The following is a 20,348-nucleotide window of genomic DNA, read 5'->3' as shown; positions in this document are numbered from 1 at the left end:
CGGGGTGGGGCGAATCACCCTGGCGTCCCTTGTTCCTTGGTTGCTGGGCTCTGTGTTTAGTCAGGCTCATTCCCAACCAGCAGCAGCAGCCGCCCAGGTTCTGCTGTGAAGTTGCCTTTAAGTCATCCCCAACAAGAGCAGAACCTTCTTCTGGAACTGCCCTCCACGATACACAGTTACTGAGCAGGAAACTCCCAAAGCTTGGGTCCCCCACTTTCAGGCTTTCCCTAGTGACACGAAGATGCGCAGGGGCACCCCAGTGCTGTCACGTATTGCCAGCAGGGTCCTGGGCGGACCTCCCACCACGCACAGCAACGGTCTTCTTCCCTGAACGTCCCTGGGGAAGGTGGAGATGGAAGAGGGACAGCTGATGTAACAAGCAAGGGGACTTACTTTAGCAGGGATGGCACAAACGAGGTCCGGTCTGGCTTAGCGTCAATCGCATCTGTCCCTGCAGATTCTCCAGCTCCCTGCTCTCCTGCATGTCCCTGATCATCTGCCATCTGGGAGAAGCAGAAACTCATCAGAAAAGTCAGTATTCACAGTCATCACTAGTCCTATGACATTTCTAAATGACACTCACTAGGGGACATCGTTTTAAACTAAGCACAGTGCTGAGTGCAGTTAAGCTCCCAAGTTACTGTACCACCAATGCTTTCCAATATACTCCAGTCATCGTACCAGAAGAAATCAAAGCCCTTGTCCTTGGGGAGCTTCCAATTCAGCAGGTGCATTTTTGTTCAATGTTCAATGTACACAAAGAAGAAACAGAGGGAGGACTAGCACAGGTTATGGCAGGCAGAGCTCCCCTCAATTCTTGGCAGGTCACAAGGGGCCCACCCTTTGCCTAGCACTGTTCAGACAATTAAGAAACTGCAGCGACCAAGGGTGTTGCTGCCTTTACGTCTTAGGTGGTCCTATAAGAATAGATTTCTGTCAAAGTATTTTCCTGCTCAAGTGCCTTCAAGAGATGGCCACTGTCTAAAAGTTCAGATCTTATCCCATCCACCTAAGCATGGTCCCCAGGGCCTATTTTGTGGATAGAGCATGACTGGAGCCCAGCCCTGCCCAGGCATTTACACCCTAGAGTCAACTGATTGTGGCCCCCAAAGCCAAAACCCTTTGCTCCCTGGCCGCTCGGCCCCACGTTCCACTGGTACGCAACCCCTCCCCGCCAAGTTGTCTTCTCTGAGCTCTGCCAACCGCTCGGCTCCCACAGGACAACGTAAGTTTATTAGGCAGAGGCATCCGGCAAACAGAAGGTGCTGATTAAATATAAACCAGCAGAAGGCGGAAGAAATGCTCCAAGGAAAAGGAATTAGTGGGGGCAAGTCACTCAAGAGGAGCCGGGTCAGACTCGCTTTCTCAAATCAAGTCCCATTTCACTCCTCAGCAATGGGTCCGGAGGTGCATTCAGCAACCAAGAGAAACCTCTCCCAATTCCCTGAGCCAGATCCAGTTCTGCATACCTGTCAGGGCTCCCTGGGGCTGATTCCACTCGGCTAGAAACAAGGTATCTATTTTACCAACCACTGTATTCTGTGTTCAGAGTACAAATAAGGACTTTTGGAGGTAAGAAGGACGAACCCCGCTCGGAGAGGGGTGTCCACGGGGGCAAACCATGGCCTCAGCTTCTGTGCGAATTGGGGGTGAGCAGACAGTGGGGAGAGGACAGAGGGCAGGAGAGTCCACAGAGCCACGCCAACTATGACGTGTGTCCCTCATCACATTATGGGTCTGCCTACTGTGCCACCAATGTGTTTTGGGATTGGAGGAAGATCTTTCAGATTAGGACCCAAAATGTTCCTTTGAAGTAGAGAGAAGGCCAGGAATATAGCTCAGTGGCACAAGCACCTGCCTGGCAAGCCCAAGGTCCGGAGTTCAACTGGTGATACCAAACCAAAAAAAGAGAAAGAGTTAAGCCCATCCACAGAGCAGATGAACAGAAGGCCGGGCACACAGAAAAGGCCTGCCAGTTTTCGTTGTCTCTCCTCCACACATTGACACCTTGGTACCTTTCAAAGTCGATTCACAAAGTATTAGGTAAGCACTGATAACGAGTCAAAGTTTTATAAAGTCCACCTGAAAAAGATACTAGGTTTAATCTGTGAAGTCTTGACTTGTGGTAAAATTAATTTTATAGGTGGAATCTAGGATGTAATTTAAAAAAATGTGACTTTTACAGAAAGAGCAAGAAACACGTCAGTATGAAGGAAGCAGAGGCGATTCCCGCCCCCATCATTCCGGAGAGGACAACCGTGGCAGTGGCCGTGGACAAGAACACTTCTTCGAGAGCAGGGTCTACCGAGGCGCCTGCGCACCTGGGGGACTCAGACACGCGCAGGCGTGCAGGAATAAAGGGAGGAGGGGCATCACTTCACACCACCCTTCCCCAAGACAGCACAGCAAAACAGGACATCTCAACAAAATGAAAATGCAACTTCCGGAATGGGAGAAAATATTTCACAACCTTGCATCTGATCAAGGGTTAATATCCAAAATATGCAAGGAATGCATACAGCTAAAAAGCAAAAATCCACTCAGTTTAAAGACTGCTGGTTTGGTGGTGGAATGTCCCCCATTGGGCTGGGCCTCCAGGTGGGTTCTACCAGGAGGTGGTGAAAGCAAGGAGTGCCCTGGCTGGAGGCCTGCAAGTCATGGCTGCAGTGTCTTCCTGGGAACAGGGAGAGCCCAGGCCCTGCCTCTCCTCCTCACTGGCCAGCCACAAGGGAAAATGCCACCATGATGCGTGACCTTACCGTAACAAGCCTTAACTCCAAGTTGATTACCTCAGATTTTTCTTACAACAGTGACTAACACACTAGAGCAGGCATTTCTCCACAGAAGACTCAAATAAATGGGCAGCAAGCATAGCGAAAAGTTTCAAGCTACTTATGTGGGAAATGCCAATGAAATGTACAATGAACTCATGATTGTTGGGACCATAAAACTGAAAAGAAAAAATTTTGGTGAACATGTGTATGACAAGGGAATCCTCCCACGCTGTGGGCAGGCATGTGAATGGGGTACAACTATTATGGAAAAAGTGTGCAGGTTCCTCAAAAAATTACAAATAGAAATTTTGTATGACCCAGAAGTCCCACTTCTAGGTCTATATCTGAAGGGATGGAAATTAGCCCCATAATACATATTTATATGAACTTGTTTATCATGGCTTTATTCACAAGAGCCAAGATATTAAAAACAATCTAAATAATCGTCAAGAGCTGAACTTTGATTAATTTAATTTAATTTTAGACAAGGTCTTGCTACTAGTCCAGGCGGGCCTCAAACTCACAATCCTCCCGCCTCATTCTCCCAAGTGCTGAGATTACAGGGTGCACCGCTGAGCTAGCCAGGCTCAGGGGAATGGGATGTTAAACAACTGGTCTATCCCAAACTGAAGGAGTATTATCCATCCTTAAAAAGTAAAGAAATGTTACTATTTATGACAAAATACATGGATCTGGAGGGCATACGTCAAATAAAATAAACCAGGCAGAGAAAAACAAACACCGTACTATCTCATTTAGGGGTGTCATCTAATAGTCAAGCTTACAGAAATAAAGAACAGGATGGTGGTTGCCAGGGGTTGGGGGGAGTGGAGAAATGACAGTCAAAGGACACTGAATTTTACTTATGGTAGATGAACACACTCCGGAGATTGACTACACACAATCGTGCCTACGGTGAACACTATCACATGGGACAATTAAGATGCCCTAAAAAGCTAGAGCTTATGTTAAGTGCCCAAACACACATGCGCACACATGCACACACACACACCAGGAGGAAACTTCAGGAAATGCTGGCTATGCTGATGGTGAATTAGATTTCATAGGTGTATGTACCCAGCTCCAAACATATATCTATACATTAAATATGCACAGCTTTCTTAGGTCAATTGTACTTTAATAAAGTATATAAGAAATTCAAACATTTATTTTAATATTGTTGGGAATGCTGAGAACTTTGGAGACTCGACTTCATTCGTTTTCTTTCATTTACTAAATATAACCTGGAAGTCCAAGGCCTTAAGACGCTGTCACACCTGTGAGCCAAGTGACCTGTCAGGTCACTCAGGTCATTCAAGTGACCTGACACTGATGAAAGTGGTACAAATGGTGACAAAGCAAGGTTCTTGTTCCTTGGGCAGACAATGACTGGTCACAAAGGGACATCAATGAGCCACTAAGGCGTTGGGTGCGATCTCAGGAGAAAGCAACTGTCCTGAGACCTGGAGGTGGAGGCAGAAAAGCTGGGGTGGGGAATGCGGCAGGGGATATCCTAATGTCCCACAAAGGAGAGCGCAGCTTCAGGTCCCCTCCTTCCCAGCTACAAGGGGCTTTAGCTACAGAGACATGGAACTAGGCTCTGTAGTTACAGAAATGGCTCCGGGTGGGAAGCTCTCCCTCCACACTGGACCCTGAGGTCTTTGCTGGGAGGCCTGCGTCGTTTTGGGCAGGGAGTGGCCACTGTGTACTGTTTAGTGTGTGGCCAGGGACAGAGCTTAGCGGCACAAGCGCCTGCCTGGCAAATGCAAGGTCCTGAGTTTGAGTCTCTGTACCAAAAAAATAAACACAATAAAATAAAATAAACCTCACTGTTCAGGATGACACTGCCGATGACCTAAGCCAGTAGTGGGGACTTGACTGCTACACCGCTAAAGCTGATCATTTGGTTGCTTCCTTATTCTTAGGGGGCTGTGCCTGAGTTCTGGAACCATCCGAAGCGCCTAGAGCGGGACTGCCTGGCCTCGGGGAGGCCCTTTGGCCAGGCCAGCTCTTGGTTTGGACCCTTGGTTTCCTTCCATCTTCCCAGCAGTCTCCTTAGGAAACCCAGCCCAGGTCAGATCCTGCTGTGCCGCCTGGAGAAGGCCTGCCGGGCAGTATTTTCTTTTATCAAGTGTGAGTGCTAGTCAAGGGCTGTCACTTATCCCACCAGTAAATACACCTAACACTTCTTTAAATGACTTTTGCTTGTTGCTACAGTTTGTCCTTCAAGGGTTCAGGGGCTGCAAGGTGGTTCCCAGCAGGGCGATGTTAAGAAATGGGAGGACGTAAGACATGCAACCTCTTGCTGCCATCGCCCCAACAAGGAGAGTTCTAGGAGGATCCCGGGTGGTTCCTGCACTCTCAAGAAAGTTGCTATCAAAGATCAGGCCTGGCCACCCCCTGCCTATTCCAGCTTTCTGCTCGCACTGTGATTTCTCCTCGGACGCATGATGACATCTACCACGAGTTCTCCACCAGAGCTGCACTGATGCTGGCACCATGCCCTGGAGCCTCCAGAACTGACTTAAATAAACCTCTTTTTATATTGTTACTTAGCCTCAGTTATTTCCATACAGTAGCTGAAAACTGACTAGTACACACCCAAGGTACAAACAATGCCAGAAACCTAGTAAGTCTCAGTTATTGTTACTACTCTTTCACTGTTACTTAAGCGTAGTATAATTGTATGGAGACTGAGTTTACCCGAACTGCTCTTTTTCTTTTTAAATCACAGAAAAATGTCAGGGAGGCTGGGGAGATAGTTCAGCAGCATAAGCACCTACTGGGCAAGGGCAAGGTCCTGAGTTCAATCCCCAGTATCAAAAAAAAAAACCCAACCCCTGTTTAGGCTGGCCAAATAGCTCAGCAGACGCAGGGGCCAGGGGTTTAATCCCTGGGCCTCCTGTGCCAGCCCAGCCCCTGGGGTGTGCTGAGACAGCGACTGAGCACTTGGGAGGCTGTAAACAGGCAGATCACTACAAGTCCGATCTAGTAGTGAGATCCTGAACACCCTGTTGACCCTTCCCTAAAAATACAGAAAAGTGTCAGGTACATGCAGCCACTCAACAAATAATTCTTCATAAATGGAACCGAACAAACCCCAAGGGACCCCTGAGAGTGGTTAGGAGTTCAGGTGTGGACACCAGCAGATGTCGATGGAAACAGCTCTCTTGATGTGTTAGCCAGGGAGCCTTGGAAAAAGTACTCAACCCCTCTTAGAGCTGCCTGCCAAATGGGAAAACGCTGGTGCCTCGGTCTCAGGTGGCTGTGGGCACTGGCCACACAAGGCTCGGAAAGTGCTTGGTCTGGGGTGGGTCAGTCCAAAAATCCAATATTCTCTAGTCAATACCACTGACTCCAAGGCTGAGAATACATTCAACTGTCAACTTCCGCTGATATTTTAGCACCATATTCATATTTTAAAGCTTTTGTAGAGATGAAAAAAAAAAAGACTTTTGTAATTATTATTTCTAAACTTGGCACACAGCTGAGTACAGAATCACTTCCCAGCCACTGCCCGAACCTTTTCCGCACAGGGCCAGACGCACTTGCAGCTGCTTGCTTTGTGCGAAATGGCACCGTACAACCTCAACACCCATTTCCTGGCCAAATAGACATTTCTTCCTGTAAGGGTCAAAGAGGAGAGGCCCACAGACCTCCACATGTTCCTCCCGCCTCTGGTCAGGGTAGGGGGTGGGTTCTACAGGGTACTCAAGTGATGCACAGTGCCACCCTGGTGTTCACATCTCTGCTGAGACTGGAGTCTTTGCCCCTATCTTGAAAAGAAACTTTCATTTCTCCAGCGAGGTTAAGGAACTTGCCTAACGCCACTGTTTATAGGTAGGAGGGGTGGGTCATAAACCTAGGCAGCCGCAATGAAGGGATCAGGGTGTCCATAATCGAAAGGTGAACAGCCTATAATGAAACTAGGATCAAGCCACCTCACCTAGAGTCCTGGGAAAAGGTCTGCTAAAAATTCATCCAGTACTACTGACATGTCATTTTGCTTTCCCATAAACTGGAAAGCTGAACACAAGGGTAAAAGGTTGCAAAGTTGCCTGGAGACCAAGGGCCCAGACGACCTAGTGTCACCTACCTCTCTGCCACCTTGGGTACGTGGAAGGGCCCTCCCCCAAGAATGCCAGGAGCTCAAGTTTACTCAGCTTTGTAAGTGCACTGCCGAACACCAAAGTCCCGCCCCTCCACCCACGCAGCCACAACCTGCTGTAACCAAGATTCTACCTAGTGGGCACCGAAAGGGTCAAACCCAAAGCTGGCAAGTGGCCATGGGTCCGGGAACCCAGGACTGTCTGATAGGGTGACCTCCCTCTTACCCACAGTGCCAGACTATACCTCTAAACCCATCCCTCCTGCCTGGCCATGCCCAAGTGTTACAGGGTGCCCTAAGACCCCAGGGGAGGACGCCAGGGAGAAGCTGCAGGAAACCATTCACAAGGGACTCTCTCAGGGGCGTGGAGAGCCCCCTCCCAACTCCCTGGGCTAGCCCTCCAGGTCACTTGTCTTCACCCCATCCAGATCCTGATCCCCACCCCCACCCTGATTCCCACTCAGACCTCCACCTCCATACCCATCCCATCCCCTATCCCTACTCAGACCCCCACCCTCACCCCGACCCCTCCCTACTCCGACCTCCACTGCCAGCCCCAACCCCACCCCAGAGGGCTCCACGTGGGCGCTGGTGGCAGAGGGAGGGGGCCGGTGGGCAGGAAGGGACGCCGGCGGATAAGGCAGGACCGAGGAGGAGCCAGGAACTACCACGTTACCGTTCCCACGCAGCCTGGGCGGCCTGCTCGGCAGCAGTCTCTGTCCGCGTGGGCAACTGTACCCGGGTGCGTTAGTAAAAGCGAAAGTAAAAGTCCCAAGCCGCCCGTCGGGGGAGGAGCCGTCCAGGCCGGAGCGGGCGGGGCGACTGACCTGGGTCGGGGCGGGAGGGCGCGGCCTGGGGGCTCGGGCTCCACACGCGGAGGCGCGATCACCACCGCGCGCCCCAGGCACTGGCTGCGCCTTCGGCCAAGAGGCTCTCTGACCCCACGGGGGCTGCGCGCGGGGGGCGGCGGACTCCGCACGGTGAGCTCTGCAGAGCTGGCCATGCGCGCGGGGCTAGGCATGCAGACGTCCCGCCGCCCGCGGCCCCAGGGGAAGCTGTGCGCCCCGGCGCGCCCCACCTGGCCGCGGCGGCTCCCGGCCCCTGTCCCGGCCCGGCGGCGCCTGGCGGACTCAGCTCCCTTGGCCCGAGGGCGCGGCCCCCGTCGCCCCGTCTGTGCTGACCGCGCGTCCCGCGCGGCCTCCGCGCCTCTGTGCCGGTCTCACCTCCCCGCGGCGGGCTCTGGTCGGGCGGGCGCGGTGTGCCGGGCGTCGCTTCTTTCCGTGGCCAGGGGCGGGTCCGAGCCAGACTCTGGTGCAGCGAATTCCCGCCAAGCGCTCCCGCCGCCGCCGGAACCTCCGACAAGCGTGGATTGAGCGCCCCCCTGTGCCGGGCTGGGTACGTGGCGGCGAGGTGGGATGAGGCCGGGCACCGTTTCCGCGGCCCGCCCAGCCAACTGGAGGAATAAGTGGAGGACAGAGGAGGCGGATCCTTTCCTTTGAAGTCTTATGAACTAGAGGTTTCCTTTCCCAGAGCAAGCAGCCCGGAGCCGATGAGCCGCAGAGACCTCAGATTTGGGTAAACTGCAGCTGGCAGCTGTTGACGCATTATGATCACTGTCCTTGGGGGAACGTTGACCCCTTCTGCAGCTCCCTTTGTTACCAACTTCTCTCCCCAGCTCTGTCCCGAACCAGCGGGTCAGTCAAGGAAGGTCACCTGGGGGAGGAGCGGGGAATTGAAGAGGGGACAAAGGACGGGAGACGCGAGAAATGGAGGCAAGACAAAGATTCTGATCAAGCCTCCTTTATTTAGGGGAGGTTCTGGGTATATATAGGGGGTGATGGAATGAGGAAGTCTCGGCTCTTGGGGGTCAGCAGGTATCTAGGCAACGGGGAGGGTGCAACCCCTAGGGCATAGCACGTGATTCACGGGGAATGGGCAAGGTGAGAAGGGCCATAAACTTGACTCAGCTGGGAATAGAATGGATACCGATTATTGGCCTCCAACACAGCTCTGCAAGAACCCCTAGGTTTCTGTTGTGTTCCTGTTGGCCGGAGCAACCAGCAAGCAGCAGCTTCCCCAGACTCCTGCTTCAGGTTATTTTGTAGCAGAATATCCCTGTTAAGACACCTCTGTCAGGGAGATGGCTCAGTGGAATAAGTGCTTCCCTGGCAAGCGCAAGGGCTGTTCTATCCCCCGTTCCACAAAAGAAAGAAACACCTCTGCAGGAACTGCTATAGGACATTCTAGAGAACAAATCTCCAGTGAGTCCCACGGGCACCAAAGCGACCTTTCTGCATCTTGCCAGCTGTAGATGTTCAGCAGGGTCTAGACCTCGGCTCTGGGGAAAGGGAGAAGTGGTGCAATGATTTATTTTTATGGGTGAAGTACTAGCCCCCATTGATGGGGTAGGGGTAAGGGCTTTACACAGGTAAAATGAGCCAACAGGGTGGACTGCAATACAGTATAACTCATCTTTATATGAAGAGATCAGTATGCAAATACTCAAAGAAACAAAACCATGTGAGGACATAGGAAGAAGATAGAGGACATCTATAAGCTGAGATGCCTGAGAAGAAATCAACCCTGCCGACACTTTGTTCTTGGACATGTAGCATCCAGAATGATGAGAAAATAAAATTTCAGTTGTTTAGGCCACCTAGCCTGTGGTACTTTCTTATGGCATCCCTAGGGATTACAGGCGCACTCTATCGCCATTTCAGGGTGCTTGGGGGGCGAGGCCATGATGACATGCTGGGGACTCGAACCCTGGCTGCTAGCATTCTGTCTAAGCAGGCGCTTTAGTTGCTGAGCTATCTGGCTGGCCCTTAATATTACCATATGTTTTGGGCAAGTATGTTTTAGAGTTTTCTTTACTCGTTACCTCAGTTCTGATCCTGTGGCCTTTAGCAGGAAAACACAGTTCTTGACTCAGAAGGAAAACTCCCCCTCACCCACAGACGAGCTACAGTCCCTGGGCCAAGGGAATGTGGGCCCAGAAGTTGGGTCGGACTCACCCGTGAGTATGATTCTACTGCACACAGTCAATGCTCAGGCCCGATGTTGCCAGCTTCCTCTGTCTTCTTCCTTTTTGCTAAGAGCACATTGGGTCTGGTTGTTCCTCTTGCCCTGTGGGCAGCTGCTGAGATCAGAGATGGGCAGACTGAGGCCTGCGGTCCTCCCTGTGGCTGTTTTTGCCCAGCACACAAGCTAAGAACGATTAAAACAAGATGCAATAGAGATAGATTATGTGTGGTCTACAAAGCTTAAAATATTTTGTCTGACTTTTTACAGACCTCTGTCTTAAACAGTACACCCCATCTCCAAATCAAGTAGTGACCTTCACCTAAGGATGATCCCAAGCCAGATGTAGGCTTGAGGAAAGACAAAATGTTTCTTTACTTTTCCTGGACGAAGTACTTGTGGATCTAGTTTATACAACCAAGAATCACTGGCTTAGTGTGTTAGGGGGAAGCCTCCAGCTTGGCCAACCTCACCAATGTTCAGCTTTCCCCAGAGCAGTAAGAGACATCTGCCTAAGCAAAGTCACCACAACTAGTGCATAGGCCTTAGGACTCTTGAGGAACTTTGTCCACAAGTCAGGGGCCTCCACCAGCCCGTGCCTACGGAACAGGTCCCCATTTAACACCATATGAATATCTCAGCACTTTCCTCTGAGACACCCGTAAGCCCTAGGGATGGAAGTGAGGATGGAATGGAAGGTATGACCTGGGAAAGTGGGAGAAGTGGAGCCAAGGCCCTGCTTTGTGAATTCTCCAGCCCGGGGGTGACACAGCATTGTGTGGAGGGGGAGACAGAACAGAACTGCATAAGGAGTGTATAGAACATAAACGATTTCCTGTTTAGTCTTGGACCCATCATCAAGATATCTCAATATGTATCTTGCAAATATTCCAAACTTCAAACATTTCTGAACTCTAGAACAGCTCTGATCCTAAACACTTCAGATAAAAGATACTCCAGTTGTCCCATCTTGGGAATCAATCCCCATACAGACTAGCTCCCCCATTTTCTACCTTTCTGCTTCTCTCCTGGATGTACATTTTCTGGCCCCTGGGACATGAAACTAACTCTGTCATCAAGAATATTTCTATAGGGGTTGGTGAGATAGCTCAGTAAGATAAGCGCTTGCCTGGTAAGCGCAAGGTCCTGAGTTCAATCCCGGATACCACGAAAAAACATTTCTGTTGATGAGTTATTAACTATGATTGTATGAGCTATATTAAACAATGAGCACTTAATAGGAAAAAATCACAAAAATAAGACTATTATTGAGAACATTTCTATTGATGAATTCCTTGTAAGTGTATGAGTGTGGTTATATTCAACAATGAGCACTTAATAGGAAAACAATCACAAAAATAAAATATTGTATTTTTAATATTTACTGTTTATTAAAAAGCGCATCAAAATTGTCAACACTGACTGGTTTTTGGTGTACAAGTCTGAAAAAGAACTTCAGAAATAAATTCTCTATGAACTACAATAAAAATACCAATATTACTCTACCAAAAAAAAAAAAAAAATCTGAGCTTCAGTCATCACCTACAGCAGCCTGCACACGACATCAGCATGTACCACACACGTGTGTCATTACAGTGACATCACGTCTTTTGCTTTCCTGGCCTTCTTGTAGGACATCTCAGTAGCCTTGCTGTCCTTTCAGGAGGTTCTTATATACAATGTGTAGTTAACAAAAACATAGAATATCAATGAATTAAATCATTTAATTCTTAATTTGTGCTGTGAGTTTAGAATAGACATCAACATTTTCACATCAGCCGTTACTTCCTTACAAAACTTAACCACAGAAATGTGCTGGACCTGCCTGTTCACCTGTCAGCTCACCGCTGTACTCCACGGAGTCTGAGGGTAGGCTCTGCAGGCAGAAACGTTTTGTGTTACCTCTACTGTAATGATCTCTTATGAGCTCCAGTCTCAGTCCTCTAAGAAAATTTCTCTGTGATATTTCGCCCTTGTTATTTTCTTTGTACACCAGCAAGCTATTTATGTCACACACATTTAGGATCGAGTAAAACACAACCGCTGGCCACGGCTCTGTGTTCGAGTGACATTGTAGTTGCTGCATAACTCAGCAACAGCAGGTTTGTTGCTGAAAATTTCCATCTCAGGCTTCTGTTGTCAGTGTTTCCTTACCGATATTTCCTTCGGGGTTGAACGTTGACATCAGCAGTACCAGTTTGCTTTTCTTTGCCATATAGGAAGCCGATGTTATATCTTTCTGAAATTCAAAGATTGTACTATACAATTCTCTGTTTTAAAATTGCAACATTTCATTTGAAATTTCTGTTTTCTTCTTGTGTACAGTTCCTGTACTGGTCAACTCTGTGCTCTGTTTACAAAAAAAGTCAATTGGAAACTGGTAAACCAGTTGTCGAAGGTCACATTCTGGTTAGCTTGGGAGATGAGAACAAGCCTGTTCACAACATAGTCATAAGCCTGTCCGCTTGGCTTATTATTATACGCACAAGGACCTGATGGCTGAGCTCCAGGGTAAATGTCTAAAGTGAAAGGATGCTAAGTGTTTGCATCTGCAAAGGCATACATTTTTATGTCATATTTTGATTCATCACTTTTCCGTAAATCTTTCATATTTCTGAGATCGTCATGAGAAATTTGCGCTATGTAGAGAAGACCTACGGATGCTTTCCGCTCAGCTGGTGAGCTGTCATAATAAATGCATTTTTGAACATGGCTATTGATGTGTGCAGAAGGCTTTACTTGCGTTTCGGCCTGTGTGTATTTCACAGCATCCTTCGCATTTCATCTGTTACAATCTCTGACACTGAAAGGCAGTGCTGGCATTCTGTCCAATATGTTTCACCCGCAGGACCTTCACTATATTTTTGGATCTAGTTCTAACATTGGATTGTTACATTTGGTTGTGTAGCTGTTTTTCAACATTTCAGCTCATCAAATATGTACTCACATTGCCATTTTCTTCTCCCTGATAGGTTTGTTTTGTACTGGGGATTGAACTCACAACCCTAAGCTTTCCAGGCAGGCACTTATGCTGCTAAGCTATCTCCTGTTGTTTTCTGAATCAAGAAGGTCTGCACTCCCTGTGTCTGTATCAGCTGATTCTCGCTCCATTGCATTGTCACAGGAGCTTTGGCTCCCATGGCCAATGTCAGTGTTACCATCCTCCACCCACACCATCCTTCCGTTATGAAAGCATGTATTTTACTCTAATGGATCATCTTCATTGTCCCTGCATGAGTAATATGATGATTCACTTTTGACCTCCTTCAAAACTTACAAATCTGGCTTTTCATATGCCACTGGGCTACTTCTACCAGACAAATCAAAAGAAATTTTTTCTTTTAACATATCCTAGAGTGGTGTGGGGCTGTTGGACCCTCTGTGATGCTCGGGTAAACATGTAAAACCAGGTTGATGGCGCATAAAGACGAGTCCCAAATCCCAGTTTGACACATTTGCATGTGTACATACTTTTTGCTGTTCATCATACCAAGTGGGTAAACATTAGGCTGCTTCCTGTATTTCTCAGGGAAAGGTACTGAGACACACAGCCAGCTACTAGAAATCTAAAGTACAAATTCACACTAGCTATTTACGGGATGGGTCTGCTAAGTCCAGGCTAAGGCCTTGAGTCTCTTTGCATATATCTTTGCCTCAGGTTCTGTTTTCTGGAGAAGCCAGGCTAATACCCATGCTATGTGAACCACTCCATAAGGGCAGAAGAACCTTCTGTGCTCCCTGGTTTGGACTTCAGTGGCCTGACATAATCCCTGTGTCAAGGACAAAGAGGAGGAGCTATACCAAGCAGGAGAGGGGATGTGGAGCATGCACTGTGTCTATTAGTCTGCTTTTTGCTGGTGTAATAGAATACCTAACATAGTGATTTATGATGAATGGAAATATATTTGGCTCTCAATGCTGGAGACTGGGGAGTCCAGAAGCATGACATCAGCATCTGACAAGAGCCTTCTTGCCATGTCATTGCGTGACAGAAGGCAGAAAGAGCCACAGGAAAAGAGCAAGAGGGAGACCGTCTCACTGTACAACAAGCCACTCTCTCAGTTAGCACATTGATCCACTAATCACCCCTTCCTGATGAGGCTCCTGTCCAACACTTGCACTGGGAATGAAGTTTCCAACTTGTGAAATTTAGGGGATACATTCAAACCACAGCACCTGTCCAAACTGTGTCTATGTCGTTCTGGCCATGAGTATTTGCTTCTAGTCCCTTCAATTATCCCATTTCTAGTTCTATGAGGTTGTTTCTCCCCTCAATTTCTGATCTCTAATGAAGCAGAAGTAAGGGCACAGGTCAGATTAAATCTTCCATTTCAGTAGCCCTCTGTGTCTCAAATCTAGCTGAAAAGTTGTAACAGCTGTAGCCTGTAAGGACGGCCACTGGCAGGGAAGGAATGTTAAGAACCTCTTTCCTTCAATGAAAGTCATCATGAACACTCAACCCTCTAGACTGGGTAAGTTTATTCTTAGGGATTTTTGGGATTCCCACCCCATTCCCAGAAAAGGCTTGAGCAGTCCAATACGGAGCAAACCATCCAGAGTTGCTGTCCCCATTTGCTCAGGCTGCCAGCAGCCCCGCTGCCTGGGTCACATTTCTCATGGGAATGGCTCAGACTGGTGTCCCTGCTTCAAGTTCATACATAGAGAGCAGCCTTGAGTCCTGAATGGGATAACTTCCGACCTGACCCTACCCTTAGTCTCTTGTCAGTGTGACTCTTCACTTTCTTTGTAGGATCTTTCTTTTCCTGTCTGTCTTCGTGTAGCATAAACATGCTGCAGCTTTCTCTCCACCCCTCCTGGGGACTCCTTACCTAAGCAGAGCACTGAGGGCAAAGTTCACAAACTGGTAGCCTCCCAGAAAAATTCAACTGCTCATGGCTTTTTTAATTGTTTTATTCTCAGTGTTACATAATATGAATTTATTTCATAAATTCAGATTTCTAGCTTCTCTGGAAAAATCAGAACATCTGGCAATGCTAGATATGGGCATGAGGGGATTATAGATAGCCATAATTTTATCCCTGTCCTCTACAGGCATTTTGGTTTATTTCATTTTTTTCTTCCTCCCCCTCCCCCTCCTCCTCCCCCTCCTCCTCCCCCTCCTCCTCCTCCTCCTTCTTCTTCCTTTTGTGGAACCAGGGATTGAACTCAGGCCCTTGTGCTTGAAAGGCAAGCTCTTATTCTACTGAGCTATCTCCCTGGCCCCTATTTCATACTTTCATTAAAGCCTTACTGAGTACCTTTCAAAAGCCAGGCCCTGTTCTAAGCCCCAGGGATTAAAAAAAGTAGCAACAAGGACTAAGTATCCCATTTTAGTGGAAGTTGTTTTCATAGCAGCAATGTAAATTTTAAAAATAGCTACATTAATGTTTAATATTTCCAGTGGCAACAAATGCTCTGAAGATGAATGAGCAGACGGAGGGAAGAGACGATAATGAGCTTGGGGTGGGGGAGGGATAAGTTATCATTTTATATGAAGTATTCCTGCAAAGCAATGAAGTGACATTTAAGCAGAGACTGAAGGCAATGAGAGACTTACAAATCCAGAAAGAAGGATTACTGTTTTCCAGCCACCTCTAATAGGGCCTGTGAGGCAAGAGCACATGCAGAAAGGCCTTTCTGGAACATTCCAGGATAGTACACAAAGGCTAACACATCAACAGGTCTAATTTATTCTTATTTTTTCATCCCAGTAGATGATAAATACAAACTAATGTCTTAAAAAGTTTGTGCTTTCACTGCTGTGAATATTTTGGTAAATAAAGCTGAAATTTTTTTGCACAGCATATTCACCCTTCTGAAAGAGCGAACCAATCTTACTTTATTTCTTGTATTTCGGGAGCTGGCCTGTCTGCTTTAGTCATGGGATGCCTGCATCCAACTTTGCTATTTCTACCATTGGATGATGCATGGTGTATTCTTTAGGTTCTTTTCTTGGGTTATGATCACAGCTGGTGCTCAGCCACGACGTGCTGGCTGATCATACAGCAGGATTTGGTTCTCCACATAAACATGAGGCCGTTGTGAGTTCACTTTTCTATTTCGAGAAGCATGTCGGCTAGAAATACCTCCACCTTATTTCCCAGACGCATGCGTGCTTGAGTGAGTTGCCAAAATAGTCCCTGGAGTAAGTGGCAGCTTTAAAAACCAACCAGCCGCTGACTTCCAACCAGAAGGTCAGCAAAGGAAAGTGGAAGTTGGATTCTGAAGGATCAGGGTGCATACAGGAGTTTCGTTGTGGTTGGGACTTTGGAGAGTTGAACAACCATCTTCGTGCTGTTTTCTGGATTTTTTTTGTCTGTGGCCTCTCTTTGTCTTCTGTCTTCGGACTTCAAGATGAATGTACAGGCTTGCTCCAGGTGTGGCTTCGGGGTTTACCCAGCTGAGAAGATCAGCTGTATAGATCAGGTCAGTAGATAGCTCTCAGCTTTTGGAAATACAAACAGACATGGGAACTGATCTTCTGACTAGAGTTATGGGAATTGTTTTTTCAATCACAAGAAGAGTTGTACTTCCATACTTTTTTTACTTTCTAACCATTTCTAGGTCTACGTTGCCTCAGAGCAGTTATCCATTTATTTAACATACTATATTTGTGCATATAGTTTTTAATTTTTAAATCATGATCCCTAAATCTCCAAAAAATTTTTTTGACCCTAAAACACATAACAATCTAGGTTCTGGGAAAAAAAGAATTAATCAGCAGATCTTTTCTATGTGATTTCTAGATATGGCACAAGGCGTGTTTTCACTGTGAAGTCTGCAAGATGATGCTGTCTGTGAATAACTTCGTGAGTCACCAGAAGAAGCCCTACTGTCACGCGTAAGTGGGCAGAGACCCCTCCCTGACCTCCAGAGTTTTGCTTGTTTTTCTGCAAGTAGCTAACTAAAGTTTCAGGTCAAATATGCCAGGGTGAAATCCAAGGGAGGTTCCCACAAAGTGTTCACCTGTCGAAGACAGCTAATGTGGAATTTTATACGGTAGACAGCATTCTTCAAATTTGTTTAAATAAATGATTAATTCTATCCACTGTAAGGAACTTCCAATGTTAAATGTTGTCCAGAACAGTATCACCGCCACAGCTATGCACATGGAACTTTTCCAGTGTTTTTCTTTTAGATAATCTTCAAATTCTTTTCTATTTTTCACAGAGTTCTCTGGTGATTATATCCTATTGAATTTTATCTTTAAGTTTAGGATAAGTTGAGTTTATTTTAACTATAAACCTGTAAGACTTACTGCTTGGAAAATCCTGAATGTAATTATTAGATTTTACGTTTACTGATTTTAAAACTAACTCTAAGAAGAGTCATTCAATCGTCTTGAATAAAGTGCACTTCTAACTTTGATTTATATTTATTTTTTGTAGCCATAACCCCAAGAACAACACTTTCACTAGTGTCTATCACACTCCATTAAGTCTAAATTTGAAGACATTTCCAGGAGCCGTGGGTGGGGTAAGTTGGTTTTTCATTTCCAAATAGCTTTTAAAGAAAATCCGTGTGCTTAGTCACCTGTTAGGTTTTTAAGTGTCTCTCTGTGTCACCAATTCATTTCCTCCGCAGGCACAAAGTGTATTTTGGTAACAAATGGTGCCGTTTGTCCTCTTTCCACATTATACAACACACAGGCTAATCTAGGTTCCATATTTGAAGTCTTTGATCCTAATACAACCTTCGTGTTTGCTTGGCTCTGAACATACTAATGTTAGTTTATAAATAGGCCTGGCATACAGTAGATGCTTACCACATAAAACAAAGTTTATCTGGTTGAAAAATATTAAAAAGGTCCTTCTTTTCTTTCCTCTTTGATATTTAGGTATAGAAAATTAAAAGCCTCCAGTTTCATACTCTCAAGTCTCTCTGAACTCAATAGATTTTCAAGATTTTTTGTGGCCTCTGTCTCTTTAGGGTAGGACTAGGTCAAATATACACGTATTTTGATTTAGAAACGAAGTTTGGCTTTGGGGGTGGGGAGTTGGGGTGGAGGTAGACAAGAAGGCCATTTTGATAAATCTAATTTCTTTGGAAAAATCAAGAGATTTGTTGAATACCTCGCTGTTGGTTGAACTCTGGCATCTATTAAAGTGGTGAATCATTGAGCACTTAGTTTTGCAGAGGCCCAGGGAGAAGTTGCTTTATGGGATGGAGCTTAGTGGTGTTCTATAATTAGAAAATTACCCAGAAGTTGGAGGGCTGTCTGGTAATCTCTCCTCCCCTGGGATTCCCTCACTGAAGTCCCCTGGCCTCACACTCTTGCCTGCTGGGCCATCCTCCTCCTTAGAAAAGTGGGCATCAGATAGAACTACTGCCCATGCAGCAAGCTCTCTCAAGTTCCTTGTTTCACTTAAATGGGCAATTGACATCATTATTTTTATTTAACAAGTGTGTATAGCACTTATTAGAGAATCGCTTGATTCACACCATGCCTATTCATATCATACACATTACAGCCCAACGAAGTGAGTAGTGTTATTGTCCCATTGTGCTGGTGAGGAAACAGAGGTGAGAGATTAGCTTGTACATCTACTTCTAGGGATTCACATGCTTTGAAAACTCAGGGGCAAGCTGGCCATGGGGGTGCATGCCTGTAACCTAGTGTTCTGGGAGGCTGAGGCAGAAGGGACCCCAAGCTTAAGACCAGTTTGGGTACCTTAGTGATTTAGTGAGATCTTGTCTCAAAAGATCAATCAATCAAGCTGAGGAAGTAGCTCAGTGAGAAAGGCCTGGATTCAATTTCTAGTCACCCTCCAAAGTAATAAATTCACAATTCATAAGCAGTTTACAAAAAAGACTAATTCCTTTAGGAATTTGATTTTTATCTCTTGATGTCTGAGGGCAGCTGCATGACATTACAATTAATATTGAATTTAGCTCTTAAACAGTGTGCTGAAGGCTGTGCTGAGATCTGTGTGTTTTCTCACTTATTCTTCACAAGAACCCCCTGCTTCACATTGTCACATTACAGTTGAAGAAGCTGATACTCAGCTCTGTTAAGTCTCTTGTCCTGCTTCACTCAGTTCCTTAGGTACAAATCCAGGGCTGTCTGATTGCACAATTCTTGTCATGCACCCACTTACGTGTGTACCTACAGGGTGGGTACACTCTCCAGAAGCAAACAAATGCTTCTTTATGTTTTTATATATCTAGATGTCTCTGTAGTTGCGTGAAAGGAGTGGACTTACTCCTCAAAATGCTGTTTGCAGGAATTCCATTCCTGCAGAAAGACATACAGGGTCGGTATTTGCCACTTGACTTTAACCTTAGCTGCCAAGTCCACAGTACAAGCATGTAGCAGGTCACATGATATTTACCTCTCTTTGTAGTGATCTCACTTTCTTTCTTTTTTTTCCATAATTTTATTGAGAAACAAATAGCAATGAGACAGTTTCAAACCAAATTGGTAGGACAGTTTTAATGATTAACACATTGTATACATTCTTCCTAGTGGTTAATTGCTGTACAAGATGCAGACTTGATATCCTATTTACAAACACCATTAAAACAAATCCCTCTATTCATAAGAGAATGTAGCTATATATCTATCCTGACCACTTTGAATACACAGATACAAAATGGACATTCATCTGTATCCCCTTTTTTTGTTAAGTTCCATCATTTAAATATTATAGGTGTGTAAACTCAGCAAAATATTCTAAAAGAGTCCAGTAGTCCATAATAGTATTGGGTCTTCTGCTTGACTGGCAATGTCAGAAATTGTTGACCTGAGTCCCCTACTGCTGAACATAACAGCATGGCTTTACTTCTTATACTTCGTTTTTATACTTTTCTGCTGGATGGTTAAGACCAAGGTAAAGCATGACCTATGCAACAAGAGTTGTGGCTTTTGGGTCTGATAAGGTCAGTGAAATCCCCTCAGGATTTATCCTGAGATCCTGCACCTCAGATTGTAGAACCTTTGTCAGTGTCAGCCATGTGGATGAGTCACGGCCATTGCTTGGCTGATCTCACTTTCTTTTAACTGTGATGACAGACCCAACCTTGTAGGTGCCTAGGATTATCACCGGTTCTATTTCCAGCCATGGGCAATGTAAGGAGCTTCCCAGGAGGCCTCTGTGTGTTTATCTGTTTACATCTATGTGACCATGTGACTATTTATATGTGTATGTATGTGTGCATAAGGGGAGAATGTTTATGTGTGTATGCAGATCTAAAGATGGTGTATACACATACATATATGTGTATGTGTATTTGTAATATGTGCACAGGTATATAAATGTGTATCTACATATATATATATATATATTGGATATATATGTGGTTTATATGCATATATGCGCACATGATATATGTAATGTGTCTGTAGTGTGATAATACACATACATGTGTATGTGTATGCATGCATACATGTGTGCACATGGTGTGTGTACATATGTATAGATGCATGCATACATATATGTATGTAT

The 20,348-nt window shown here is 46.1% G+C and overlaps 2 protein-coding genes across 12 annotated transcripts in view; one reads left to right on the top strand and one right to left on the bottom strand.

Annotated features, from left to right (window-relative positions):
• Positions 1-20,348, bottom strand: part of Casp7 (caspase 7) — a 51,358-nt gene that overhangs the window by 28,210 nt on the left and 2,800 nt on the right. Inside the window, exons 2-4 of one of the 4 annotated variants that reach the window (XM_023715452.1) lie at positions 18,905-18,909; positions 7,559-7,604; positions 394-503 (exon numbers count right to left, since the gene is read on the bottom strand). In XM_023715452.1, coding sequence (XP_023571220.1) covers positions 394-503 — 110 coding nt within the window. In that variant the 5' untranslated portion in view covers positions 7,559-7,604; positions 18,905-18,909. Of the gene's footprint in view, positions 1-393; positions 504-7,558; positions 7,641-7,709; positions 7,887-8,105; positions 8,245-18,904; positions 18,910-20,348 lie in introns of those variants that run through there. The other 3 variants (XM_023715454.1, XM_023715455.1, XM_023715453.1) reach the window with 3 other exon arrangements.
• The window catches only part of Nrap (nebulin related anchoring protein), a 69,140-nt gene continuing 64,854 nt past the window's right edge, over positions 16,063-20,348 (top strand). For 4 of the 8 annotated variants that reach the window (XM_023715444.1, XM_023715443.1, XM_023715447.1 and 1 more), the window contains exons 1-3: positions 16,064-16,329; positions 16,650-16,744; positions 17,292-17,379. In XM_023715444.1, the coding sequence (XP_023571212.1) occupies positions 16,258-16,329; positions 16,650-16,744; positions 17,292-17,379 (255 nt within the window). In that variant the 5' untranslated portion in view covers positions 16,064-16,257. Of the gene's footprint in view, positions 16,330-16,649; positions 16,745-17,291; positions 17,380-20,348 lie in introns of all 8 variants that reach the window. The other 4 variants (XM_023715445.1, XM_004631588.2, XM_023715441.1 and 1 more) reach the window with 2 other exon arrangements.

Source organism: Octodon degus, unplaced genomic scaffold, assembly GCF_000260255.1.
Source record: "Octodon degus isolate 3935 unplaced genomic scaffold, OctDeg1.0 scaffold00042, whole genome shotgun sequence".
In the NCBI taxonomy this organism is placed as follows: domain Eukaryota; kingdom Metazoa; phylum Chordata; class Mammalia; order Rodentia; family Octodontidae; genus Octodon; species Octodon degus.
This window is presented reverse-complemented; position numbering and strand designations above follow the sequence as displayed.